Source organism: Schistocerca gregaria, chromosome 3, assembly GCF_023897955.1.
Source record: "Schistocerca gregaria isolate iqSchGreg1 chromosome 3, iqSchGreg1.2, whole genome shotgun sequence".
NCBI classification, from domain to species: domain Eukaryota; kingdom Metazoa; phylum Arthropoda; class Insecta; order Orthoptera; family Acrididae; genus Schistocerca; species Schistocerca gregaria.
The window spans coordinates 243,932,343-243,945,966 of record NC_064922.1 but is presented as its reverse complement, the minus strand read 5'-3'; the positions used below and the strand labels follow the sequence as shown (position 1 = coordinate 243,945,966).

Genomic DNA, 13,624 nt, shown 5'->3' with positions numbered 1-13,624 from the left:
TAGTATCTCATATCTTGATTTCATGTAGTACTGACACACTTTGTAGATAACAGACAAATCCCAGTAAACAATTTATCCTTTATCATAGTTACTGCACTTAAGTGTGATACACACATTTAATATTTATTGTTAACCTACTTCCCTGAAAAGCGGAAGCTATTAGTCTTGGAGAGAAAATGAATGGGACATTTTTTTGTAGGAAATTTAATGTACTTTAATTCTGTAAAAGGAAACATTTCTGATAGAACCCATGATTTTTAAGTTATTCAACAAAAGCTTAAAAAAGGGACCCTTAAACAGCCCTCTCACACCATGGTCACATCCCAGCAGTTGGGAATTTTAGTATGTTGTTTGTGGCCCACTCCTACCACTGAACAAAAATATTTTTCCCCTATTCAACCATTTTTGATCATTGTTGACCAGGCTAATGTATATTTTTTCAAGGATAACAGTGTTATGAAAAAGATAGTTGCTCCTCACCATACAGTGGAGATGGTGAGTCGCAGGTAGGCACAACAAAAAGAGAAGGAAACTGAGCTTTTGGCCATCAAGGCCTTTGTTAAAAACACACACACACACACACACACACACACACACACACACACACACACACACACACACATGACCACAGTCTGCGGCAGCTGAAGCCAGTTCAACTGGTATTTTTTTGAAATTATATTCTTGATTTTCATGTATACTTACATTTAATTTTATTCATGCACATGTCAAATAACATAAATACTTAATAAGTAGTGATAATACATGGAGTTATTTTAGAAAACAGGAAATATATTTCTTAAACTCTACTCTTTTTGTTCAAGATCCGTAATATTTTTGTACTTTCTTTGCTCGGAGGTTCATGGCGTGGTGTAAGCGTGCAACATAATTGCTTTGTGTACATGCAATGACAGATACCATCAATGGTTGTAATTCATTAAATTTATTCCCATGAGTCTGCCTTGTTGGCTGATATCTAAAAGACCTTATTGTTTCATAATTTTAAGAATATGTATGTGGTTTGGAACTTAAATAGTGGCAACAACCAATACAAAAGTGTTACATGTTTGCACCTGTTACGGAGCAGTTTAAAGTTATGGTGATTCTCGTGTACAACTGTGATGATGTTATCATAACGCATAACATTCCTCCACGGCAGACTGTCAGTGCACAGTATTACTGTTCGTTTTTGGAGCATCACCTGTGACCAGCTTTGTGAAAGAAGCGGTGACACTTTCTGTGCAACCCACTCATCATTTTGCACAACAATGCGCGTGCGCATACAGCGCAAGCTGTGGCTTCTCTGTTCAGTCGATGGGACTGGGAATTACTGTACCATCTAAAATACTCCTTGGGCTTAAGTCCTTGTGACTTTGATTTGATTTTGAAGATGAAGGAATCACTTTGTAACATTCACTTCAGAACTGTTCCAGAGATTCGACAGGCAGTAGACCGCTCCATTCGCAGCATCAATAGAACACGCTCTGCTAACAGTATACTATGCCTTCCACATCGCTGGCAACGGGTTCTACACAACGCTGGTGACTACTTTGAAGGACAGTAACAAGCACAAATATGTAACTCTTTTGTATTGGCCGTGAATAAATAGTTGACACTATTTAAGTTCCAACCCTTGTGTATCTGTTGCGCACGTATGCAATACCAACAAAGTTTTCTGTAAAATTTATAATGAATGTTAACCCCATAACCTTCTGCTTTGTCATTGTCATCGTCTTTAGGAGTATATCCATGTTTTACATGAATGTTTCATCCACACTTTTGACATGTATGAGCACTGCTGGCTTCTGTCTAGCAGATGCAGCAGGTATCAGGAAAAGAAAGATTTTCAGTAACCAAAGAAATGGAGACGCTTCGATAGCCATGGCTTCATCACTGTTTTGGTTTCCTCCATCGTGGATTGCATTCTCATATATGTCTTCTGCTCAGAGCTGTGCCTCGTGCATTGGTTCATCTCATCTTTCTTTCTGCTGTTGTGTTGTTTTTTCAAGACCTTTCTCAGTCTCTACATCGTGTAAAACATCAGCAGGCAGGGATGACGCTGAGCGACATGCTCTACCTTTGCAGCCGAACAGAGCTTCGTATGGTGACCTGGTAATCCTAGAATAAAAAGCTTTGTTTTTCATAAGATGGATGAACTGCAAACTGTTACTCCTGCAGCTAGTTGTTTTCTTCTTGTATCCAAGCTCACAGCATATTCTCAATGCCCGGATTTGCTCTGTCAATGTTCTCCTGACTTTGTAAGTGGCACAATATACCGTGACTGATATTTAAGGAGGGGCAATAATCCTTTAAGCCTAGTTTACACGACGACACTAGATTGCAGGCAACTATGCTGCCAGCCACTGCGCATGCGCGCCGTGCTTTTGAGCAGCTCGTTGAAACTAAACACTTACGGCGTTTTCCAACTTTGGCGACACTAGTTGCATGAGTTTTGAGGTTATGGGTGTTCATAGAGTGCAGACAAACTGAAATATGAAATGGAGAATAATGTTCGCTTTTCGGATATCTATGTTTTGCATAGGTGTTTGTGTGATTTCAGTGCTGCTCATTTCAAAAATAAGCAACATATTGCTGCTCCTGAAACCTTCATGTGCAATCAGAACATAGAAGGTTCGACTTTATCTGAGCTGCAGGGCAAAATTTATTGGGTTAGGAGTACATACACAACTGAAATAAGAAAAATACAAGTGAGTAATTCTACATGTGGCAATGCTCTCGTCTACAAGACTTAAATCCCATCGTTTGAGTTGGTCAACTCTTTGTTAAGGAATATTGTTGACAGGAAAGAAGGCTACACAAATCGAGAAGCTGCATTCTTTATTCAATATTCATCTATTTAAAATGTCGCAGTAGTGATCCCCATTCACACATGTTAGAATTTTGAAATAATGTCACTGTACAGATCTATTTTTAAGAGAGTAGTTTGCACACCATTCTCTTCTTAATGTGGCCTGCTTTGAATAATTATTGCTGTTAATGCTAACAATTATTACTGTTAATATTAATAGTTATTGGTGTTAGTGAAAACCAACTAAAACTACATCTTATAACATGCCGAGTGTTCTCGATGATAATGCACACAATATGGTATGTAATTTCAGTTCTGGCAACAGTGCTTCATTCATTACATTATCTTTACTCCTTACACATAATTAACTCTACTTAGAAGAAATGTGAACACTTCTGGTGACATTCTAAGATAACTGAAAGGACTTCTTGGGTCTTCCATTATAAATTATTTCTGCAAGGATGCTGAGCAACTTCAGTCATGAATCTAAACACATTCCTTATTTTTTTTTCTTCTTCTTCTTCTTCTTCTTCTTATATACTGATTCCACGCAACTAGATTTAACTCCACCACAACTCGTGCGACTTGCAGCTGCCAAAACTTTCATTTCAGACACGACAGAGAGACCTTCAAAACGACAAAACCGAAGTGTATACTGGTGGTGTCATGTCTACAGTCAAACATGGAACCATTTGCTCGCAACTCATTCCTCCCAATGAGTGGCTCAACCCTCTGTCGTCATGTAAATTAGGCTATAGGCTGCATTTATTCTACTGTAGAGTCATTGGAGGAGCAAGCAACATAAATATGTTGATAAGGTTGCAGGCTACTTCTGCCACTCTGTTTGATTTCAGAGCCCTGAGAACTACAAACTTAGTGAGATGAGATGATTTTGGTAGACCATTATAAACGTGTACTTTCTATCAGGATGGGACTAAAAATCAATGAGCTTGAGCTTGGGGGGGGGGGGGGGGGGGGGCATTGGCTTGACCACAACACTTCTTTCAAAACAACTTTTTTCTTCTACTAGCTAGGCTCATGGAGGAGAATGCACAGCTCAGTATCATGAAGGGTAGTGTTCTTACAGGTGGGTGAACGTTCTTTCAACATCCTGTTCCACCCACAGTGACCAATAGCCAGATTGGCCTTATGTGACGTAAAATTGAATAGTACTCATAGCTTCTGTAACAGGATAGACCAACATAGCCTAATTCGCAATCGTCACTATGTCACAGTGTTTCTTAGCAGCCAGTAATCCTGTGGCTCCCTCTTCATGGTTGTCTTAGCCTTTTTCACGTCATAAACTAACTTTTTTTTGGTCCAGAAAACACAATTTTTTGCTGCATCGGCTCTTACTTGTTCTGTTTCATTATAGAACTATTGTTGTGTGTTCAGCATGGTGTGATTCCTGTCTTGGCACTACACTCCCTTGTGACATGACAATACAAGATCAGGGGGAAAAGATGACCGAAGAGCATCTGTGGAACTTCAGCCGGATGCTATACACTGGAGACCTATTATGGTGATATCCACAGCTTGATAATTGAATGTCGTACTACAATACAATGTTTTCACCGCCATTAAAACAAAGACCCAAATGCTACTGCAAACAGTGGTGGCGGGAAAAAATGGCAGGATTATACATATTATATACTTTTCCAGCTGACTATCCAGTAAAGTATTCAATGCCAAGGCAATGTAAAGTATCTATTTTTCATCCTTTTATGTTCAATTTTTGGCATTCAATAGAATACTGGGTTTCACATAAAGTTGGTTTATATCAATGACCTATAATCTCAAAATTACCAGATTCCTAGTTTGTTTTGTTTGCTTATGATACAAACATTGCAATAACTGGTAAATCAAGTATAATCTAACAAAGCTCAGTTAGTAACATTTTCATGGATGTTAATAAATGATTCCTAGCTAGTTTGTGTTACTAAACTTTGAAAAAATGCATGGTATACAGTTTAGAAGTTGTAAGAAATTTGACCTTCATATACGTCTAAAAAATTAAGACAGCCACATATCCCTAAAATATGACGACAGCGATATAGAAGAAGTTGAGAGTGTTCAATTCTTGGGATTACAATATGAGAATAAATTCAACTATGGTGATCATTCCACAGAACTTTGAAGCTCTTAATCAAATCTCTATTTGCAGTATGGATGTTGTCAGAGATAGGTGATGTAAAATAAAAAAAGGCCACCACACTTTGCTTACTTTGATTCCATAATGTCATATGGGATCATTTTTGGGGTAACTTATCAAGCCAGGCCAAAGTTTCCCAAGTCGAAAATGTGTAATACAGGTTACTTGTGGTGTGAACTCAAGAACATCCAGCAGGGACCTACTTAAGCAACTAGGGTTACTAACTACCACTTCACAGTATGTAAGAGGTGTTCAAAAAATTTCTGTTTGAAGGCTGTACAGTCCACAACTGGTCTGCCAATGAGGCAAAATCCCCATGAGCATTTAGGTAACAGTCTCACCGATGCACCAAGTTGAAGATACCCATTTGGTGAACCATTGTGTCCTCCTGTATGGCAAAGCCTGTAACCACCTGCTACAAAATCTTCGTCCAACAGGAACCGATGACTCTTCAAGGCTTTGTTTAAGGGACCAAAAGTGTGGTAATCGACTTGGAAGGGATCAGGACTGTAGGGCGGGTGCTTGAGTGTGTCCCTCTTGAATTGGTGTAACTTTGCATCATGACGTTTGTGATATGGTGAGTGCTTTGTTATAAACAGCATTGAACTTAGCACACCATTCCACAACTGTAGTTTTCAGCAGACATGCTACCCATACACATTCTACATTCTCTGATGGATGTCTACTGGTGTTTGTCATTTGGCAGACAAGAAAAGAATAACAGCATGTTGGTCCTGTTTTGCCGAATTCGGTAATAATGCGCCACAGTTCACGTTTCCGCATTTACCGTGTGCACATCAGAAGGATGTAAATGCCCCACTAACCCTTGCCTATATTTCGATGCTTGCATACCTGCATCGGAATCAGGCTACATTGCATACTCTCAAATGAGAACTTTTTTTTATCACCCCTTACATTTATTCCTTAATTTAATTTGTCATTAAAAATTTCTCTCTTCTTCAAACCTACATCACAGTACATGGAATCAAATATTGTAAATAAGACTAATCTTCACAAAGATTTAAAGTTGCTTATTATGGTCCAGAAAGGTGTCCATTATGCTGGATCACACATTTTCAATAACTTTCCAGCAGCCATAAAAAATTTAACTAGTAATAAAGTTCAGTTTAAGAGCAGCCTGAAGGCTTTGCTGGTGCCCAACTCTTACTCCATTGATGAATTTCGTGGCAGAACTGATTGATGTTTCTGTGTTATCAACAATATCTAATAATGCGAGTATTGCGTAAATCTGACATCTGCAAAAATTCAGTGTGGTAATGTGATCAGTGTATATAAATGTTGTAAAATCAGTTTTCTATGTGATGATGCATGGCAACAATAGCCTTAGAATTATTATAAGCACTCAGTGTATTGAAGATTTACATGTTTTGTGACATCCATGAGCAACATTTCACTGGAGACCTGTGGAAGGTAAACATTCCTTGCATATTGATGTTTTCTGACATGTTCTATCTCCTGTTGGATTTTCTCACTACAGATATATTGGAACAAAAAGTACATTTAATATAATATAATCATCTAACAGAGTTACAAGTAACTCCTGAATAAAGCCTGTCTTTTGAATTAGGTACAGTTCTTTCTTTCTACAGATCATTCAAATTCTGTACAGTTCTTTCCTAGCAAAAGTTACTATAAAAGTAAAATTTATCCATACCCTGTACTTGCTTTTTATTAATTCTACCTTTGTTAGTTTTAGGGTAAATAAGACTCAGAGTAATACAAAAATGTGTTTAAAAAGTAACTAAATTTTGTATCTGCACTACCTGCTTTTAAAATCTCCTCCCAACATTCTTTCCATAATTTATTTCTAAAAATTGTGATTATGCTATTTTTTATGATTCTGTGATATCAAACTTTACTCCTCTGTCAAAACCCAGCTAGTCAGCATATTATATTGTCAATATTTGACCACCATTGCCAGATACTGCTTTTACATCTAAATTATTGAAGATAGTAGGATGTGAGTTTAATTTAACTCATCAGGCTCTTTGGACTTTGATAGCCTAAGCTACTTGGTCACAGAATGAATAACTACCTACTTCATTGAAAACAGATAAAAAATAATAATAAAAATTTAAAAAGAAGAAATGTTCGGTGGCCGAGCGGTGCTAAACACATCTGTCCAGAATCGCACGACTGCTACGGTCGCCGGTTCGAATCCTGCCTTGGGCATGGATGTGTGTGATGTCCTTAGGTTAGTTAGGTTTAAGTAGTTCTAAGTTCCTTCGATGTTAAGCCCCATAGTGCTCAGAGCCATTTGAACCTATAAATGTTCGTTTGTCGAGTATGCATTTGTACACCACTCAAGCAACTGTAATGAAACTGTGATGAGCTTCTGTCCCTTCACTCACAAAGATCCCTGAATTATATTTACATGCAGACCTACACGGGATGAAAGAAAGAATTTTTGTTATCTGGACAATCATCTTTGGAGCATCATGTCCCTTTAAAGACACGCTGCTGGATGTAATCCTTTGAATGGCGAATGAGAGAATTACCATGTACAGACTCTTTAATTTGGTTGGTTCAAGTCGCACCACATCAGATTGCTCAAGACATCTCAGCAGAAATACCAGATGCCTACACTGGTCCAGACTTACTTTAATTTATCACCAAAAACATGATTCATGGTTCAGGTGGCTTATTTAACAACAGTTCACCATGCTGATTGGAAATGCAAAAGACAATTTCCAAGATACTTTCCAAGACTTACCACTGAAATGACAGATATCCACTGTATTGTCAACAGTGAACTGACGATGGCAGCGAATCTATCACTTTAAAAGTACAAAACAATGATATTGGAGTGAATAATCATTGGGCTGTACTGTATTCACCATTACTCTTGAAAACATACAAAGCACATATTAGTGTTGAGAATCACAATTCGGTGAAATTGATTGAGTAGATTTGAAAATATGTGAGTGAAGGAAGCTATCTGGCAATTTTGAAGTAGGCATTGCAACAGCATCCGTCAGTAAGACCAACCAATAACAACTGGGGTGCTACTTTATTAGCATCAGTGGAGCGGTATAACATAGTTTATCATTTCCAATCCATGAAGAACTTCCAACAGTTGTTCTATTGGCAGTGGACCTTGAAAATGAACAGCACATGTACTTCACAACAGAAAATGCTAATGCAAGAGCATGGACGTCACTGCCAACAATGTTAACTGCATTTTTCTCATTGTGCAAGAATTAAATGTTTGCTAATACGCTACATAACTCTGAAGTGTCAATGTACTATGCATGGACTGCATCATTGAACAACTTTCAAAGTCACAAACAAGGTAAAGGATTTGTGGGATGTCCCAGTTTATATTTGACCAACATATTATGCCATTTGCACAGTATTCACCTGAAATGGTACAGAATCTTTTTACATTTACTTGCAATTACTGTTAATCAGTGTACGTTAGCCTACGTCCTTCTAATAATTGAGAGCTGTAAATTGTTAGGTATGTGCCTCTTATTGTGAAGCTTTCCAAGAGTTAAATCTTCTTGAAAATGTGCGCACTGGGAGACTTCACTTGCTGATACATTGAATACTGCTCAATCAGAGCAAGTACAGACATCATTTGCAATTGCATTGACAGTGGGCTTCCCATCCAATCCAAAAGATATTTGGGAAAAATACAGAGACTACATGAGTGAAAATATCCTACATGGTTTGTGTGGTACAAATCAGAATCTGAACTTTTGAGCACACACAGATCATGAATAATGATATAATGAGGCTTTGTTTGTGATTGAGGGCATGTGCATGGAATATCTAACAAAACACCGGTACACTTGTGAATGACGGTGCTGAATAACTCTCCAAATGACCTTTTTGATTGTGATTTACAATGAGAAACACACTTTGATGTCAATGAATTGGGTACACTTGTTCAAACATATCTTTCAAAGAATGCATATCATATGACAGAATTATGCATGCAATAACAGGCCAAAGTGGCCGACTGTTTTTTCTAAATATGCCCAGAGGCACACTCCAAACTTTTATCTTTTCATTTATTTTTTTAACCATATGATCCCCAAAAAAAAATTGCACTGACACCCACATCGTCTGGAATTGTGGCATCTCTTTTGAATGGTGGCCAAATAGAGGATGTAGCACTGAAATTACTGTTGAAGTTGCAAATCATTGAGAAACCAACATGTAATAGGTTACAGTATTCCTAATCATGTCAACTCATTGATGGGTGATATACTATGTTGCACAAAAATATACGTTGAAAGAGCTTCATCATACATTCGAAGATTTAAGAGTAAATGAACAGCTCTTTGGTGTTGAGGGAACTCTGATGGCACAACAGTATCTCATGGACATCCCATGTCTTGAAGTGCTCTGTCTCATGGACATTATCAGGGTGCCAATTTTCATCAGGATGGTGCTCTTCCACATATGGCAAGTGTGTCTATGAATGGTGTGAATAATGCTGAGTTATTCACATGGGGCCAACAAGATCCTCATATCTGTCCCAGATAAAATGTTTAGGACCAACTGTGTCCCAGTGCTAGTGCCCAGGATATCAAGGACTACCTACAGCATTTGTGGACCAGCCTGTCTCAGAAGATGATACAATTTTTTTTATGAAATGACTTCCAACTGAATCAGTGCTTACATCCAGGCCTGAGGGTGGTGCAATATCATACTGATACGTGGGCTCATACTGCCATGATCTTTGTAAAGTTCACTCCATATTGTTGTTTTTGAAATAACACCACATGCCCTCTCAACCTGTGAAGTTTCATTTCGTATCTTTCTCAGCTAAAGAGTATTTTATTTGTGTGCCATATATTTTTTTTTATTTTGATGGTCGTACTTATTACCAAAAGTTGTAATCATTTTGCAAAGTAAAAGCACAACTGTAGATTGAAGTAAATAAAAAAAAAAAATTCTTATTGGGTTTGTCATTCTTCCAAGCAACAGAGTGCTTAGAATATGCTTTGAAATCTTGTGCAGTAAGCTTTCTTTGATCTCTGTTTCTACTGCACATGTTTCGGATTGAAAAAATTACTTTTATTTACTTATTTTAATACTAATTGCCTACCTTACAAAAGGTACAGGCAGTAAATATTCTATTATCAATGGTGTCAATTTTTGTTTCTTATTGAGATGAAGACAATGAATCATAAAATCCCACAAGCCAAACCATTTTACCCCTTAAATTACAGGAGGAGTCAATCCTACTCTGTTTTAACCTGACTCTTAGAGCTATTAAATTGGGACTGCTTGCAATACCTCCAAACCAAAACAAACTCAACAGCTTTACTGTTTGTTGCTGAAGATATTGTTAATCAAGACATTATTGATTCTGCTGCCCTAATCTGTGTATTGTTTCCTGCCTGGCACCCTATCACAATGTGATTCTTTTCTTGAAAATTCTTTCATAAGGAACCTTTATCCTCTACCACTTGGCTAAGACAATTACTTTCCTTGAAGAAGTATGGAATTCAGCACTATTTTCTTAATTCTTTCTGGAAGGACTAGCTCACACCTCTTCCCTGACTAGTGCATAACTACAGAACATCAGTTGTTTTCAGCTGCTAAAAGTATTTATATCCTTCATTTAATGTAATAATTTCTTCTAACAAGTAAAATATTTGAAACTGTTGCTGCCACTACTTGACAAGTCTCAAGCATCCGTCTTTTTGATCTTGAAAGGAATTTGCAAAGACCTTGATTGAGACCAGACTAAGACATGAAATATATTACACACTGTTAAAAACAGTGTAAGTCTCCAAGTACCCAGTGTTTATAGTAAGCCCTGGTAATGTGGCAGCACCTACATAATTTAAATGATTCGCTCTGTCACTGAGTGTTGTTTTGAGCAGATGCAACAGGAGCTTGAGAAGTCAGTCATGGTGGAACAATGCTTGGAGAGTGGACAAAAGATACAATTTGAAAAGATGAATGCCTTGGCTCATGCTTCATCTTTTGAGGACTCCATTATAAAGAAGGTGGCCAAGATTAGAATAAACTGCAACAACTTCAACCAAGATCAGGAGTACACATTTAATGAACTACAGGGCAGACTTTAAACACCAAGCAGAAATTAATATGAGTGAGTGCTTGATACTTGTAGGTGAGTGGGAGATGCAGTTTCAGACCTGGGTCCAGCCCCTTGCACCATCTTATATCACTGAATCCCATGGCAGTCCACAGCTGTCAAGAGTTTACCGACTCGCCTTCCCATGTAATGTCATTTTGTTCCATCTCTGTAAGGTTCCACACACTGCTACAGCACCTATATAAGCAGAACTCTGCCCATGTTTCCTTCTGATGACTATGACAGAGACAGCTGTCAGATTGAGAATTTATTTGAAGTGCTAGACTTTACTCTGCGCAGATCATCTATTTGAAAGGATGAACACTGATAAAAGGGTGGCCAAGGCCAACTCTTCTGATTTACCTTCTCCCTTTTGTACCTGTCACATTCCACCTGCTTTCATGCTTGTGCACACATTTCATGAGGATGTTCTTCCTCAACTTCTTTTGTTGCCCTCCCTTTGAAGCTAGATAATTGCCAGATATTGTACACATTTAAATATTATACAGCTCTAATAGACACACAGCCGTAACTAGAATTAATGAAGTATATGTATGGTAACTGCAGATAGTATGACTTCACAAATAAAACATGGTGTGGTGTCTGATGATAAAATCTCTATGTATAGAATACAGATTTAAGAGAGAGAGAAAATGAAAAACTTATGACTTCTTCAAAATTAGTGGTTGTTAGCACTGAAATACTTGTGCCAAAAATATGACATAAAGTGATGTTACCTTTCTACTGCATCTGCACTGTATATACTGTTTGCTGTTGAGAATTTCCTGTTGGCTGTCAATTGTAGTAATGGAAGTCTTATAGAATTTCCTATTCTTAAAAGTTTGCTTGGACAAATTAATCTGCTTCTTACCCAGCTGCTGAACTGAAAATCAAAACCTTTTAGACCAAAACAAAGTCAATTACGTTATTACATTCAGTTTCAGTAGATACTCAACTAATGGTGTTGAACTTTTATTGCAGGTAGAAACCTGGGTCTTCAGATGGAAAACACTGTATCTTCACTGCCACAGCAACACACACCTAGTGATGACAGTATTGAAATTATTGATTAGTTGTTTTAAACTAAGATGAATGTGTGTGCTTCTATTTGTGTACAAAACTTTTTGTTATATAGTAACTATTATTTATCTGAATTTAGTTTGTACATAAAGGTATAATTTTTTTTACATGTGTTTTTAAAAAAATATTTATGGATTAAATGTGGCTTCTAATATATTGGTCAGTTATTGTTACACTAGGTCATGAAATTTGACTCTGTAATAACAATCTCTGGCGTGAAGTATTTGTTGTTTTTCTTGAGAATCACATTTGTTATAGTGTTGTGCAAGAATTGCTGTATGGTTGTTTTTCTTTGGGTGATGAGGAAATTTGACACACTAAAACAGTCATTGCATTCCTATTCCCCATTGAATTTACAGTGTTGGGTGTACAAATGTATGTTGTTTTTCTTTGGGTGATGAGAAAATTTGACACACTAAAACAGTCATTGCATTCCTATTCCCCATTGAATGTACAATATTGGGTGTACATATATATTGGTTATCTGAAATACATGAGACAATGTGTAATTTTGTTTGTGTGTGTATAAATTTATTGGAAATATGAAATACATTAGAAAATGTGTAATTTTGGTTTTGTAAGTGAGAAAATATCTGTAGTATTAATAAGTTCAGTTTTAATAAATTATTCACAATGTTGTGAATGTGTATGTACCATGAAGTGAACACTTTATTATGTATACACACACCCAGAGGCTGGTGGAGAGGCAGTAAGTGAGAAGAAGAAAGTTAAAGAACAGTACAGATACTGTGTTTTCAAACAGTAATCCAAATAGGTTACTCTCAGAGTATGCTGGTGTAATAGCCCTATACTTGACAGTCATATATGTGTGCTCTTTCAATGATGGGTCAGCACCTAAACAATGGAAAGTTGCACAGGTCACACCAATACTTATGAAAGCAAATAGGTGTAATAATCAGAATTACAGTCTCATATCACTGATGTTGATTGGCAGTAGTAGTATTTTGGAACATATACAGGATGACTCAAAAAGAAAGAGCAGATTTCAGTTGTTTATTAAAGACATACTGTGAAAGATAGAAACACATTGCACATGTCTCCGGATAGAGGAAGGTTCAGAGTTTTATGTTCACACAGACACCATAACACGCTCAACAAGAGCACCATGCATTGCTCGAGAAACATCAAAACAGTTGTCCATTTCCTTCCACAAACAAATCAACAGGTCCCTGTTATTAAATTGACAGCTTCAACAATTCAGTTTCTAAGCTCTTTGAAGAGTAGCTGTCATAGGTGGCAAAGACTCTTGTCTTTTATATACAGTACAACTACAGAAAAAACCACAAGTTGTGAGGTCAGGTGCCCCGGGAGGCCAAAGCAATGAAAAATATCTTGACAACCTCTTCCAATACAATTGGTGTTGGTAAGATAGTGAGATAGTGTCGCTCCTCAAGAATACATGAAAATGAAGTCATTAGAATCTTTGTGAAGCTAGAGAAACAACCAATTTTGCAGCATGTCCAGGTATGACATTCCTGTCACAGTT

The 13,624-nt window shown here is 37.3% G+C and overlaps 1 protein-coding gene across 2 annotated transcripts in view; it reads left to right on the top strand.

Annotated features, from left to right (window-relative positions):
* The window catches only part of LOC126354093 (transcriptional regulator ATRX-like), a 479,559-nt gene extending 466,782 nt beyond the window's left edge, over positions 1-12,777 (top strand). For both annotated transcript variants that reach the window (XM_050003480.1, XM_050003481.1), the window contains one exon: positions 12,019-12,777. In XM_050003480.1, coding sequence (XP_049859437.1) covers positions 12,019-12,110 — 92 coding nt within the window. In that variant the 3' untranslated portion in view covers positions 12,111-12,777. The remainder of the gene's footprint in view (positions 1-12,018) is intronic.
* The last annotated feature ends 847 nt before the right edge of the window (positions 12,778-13,624 follow it).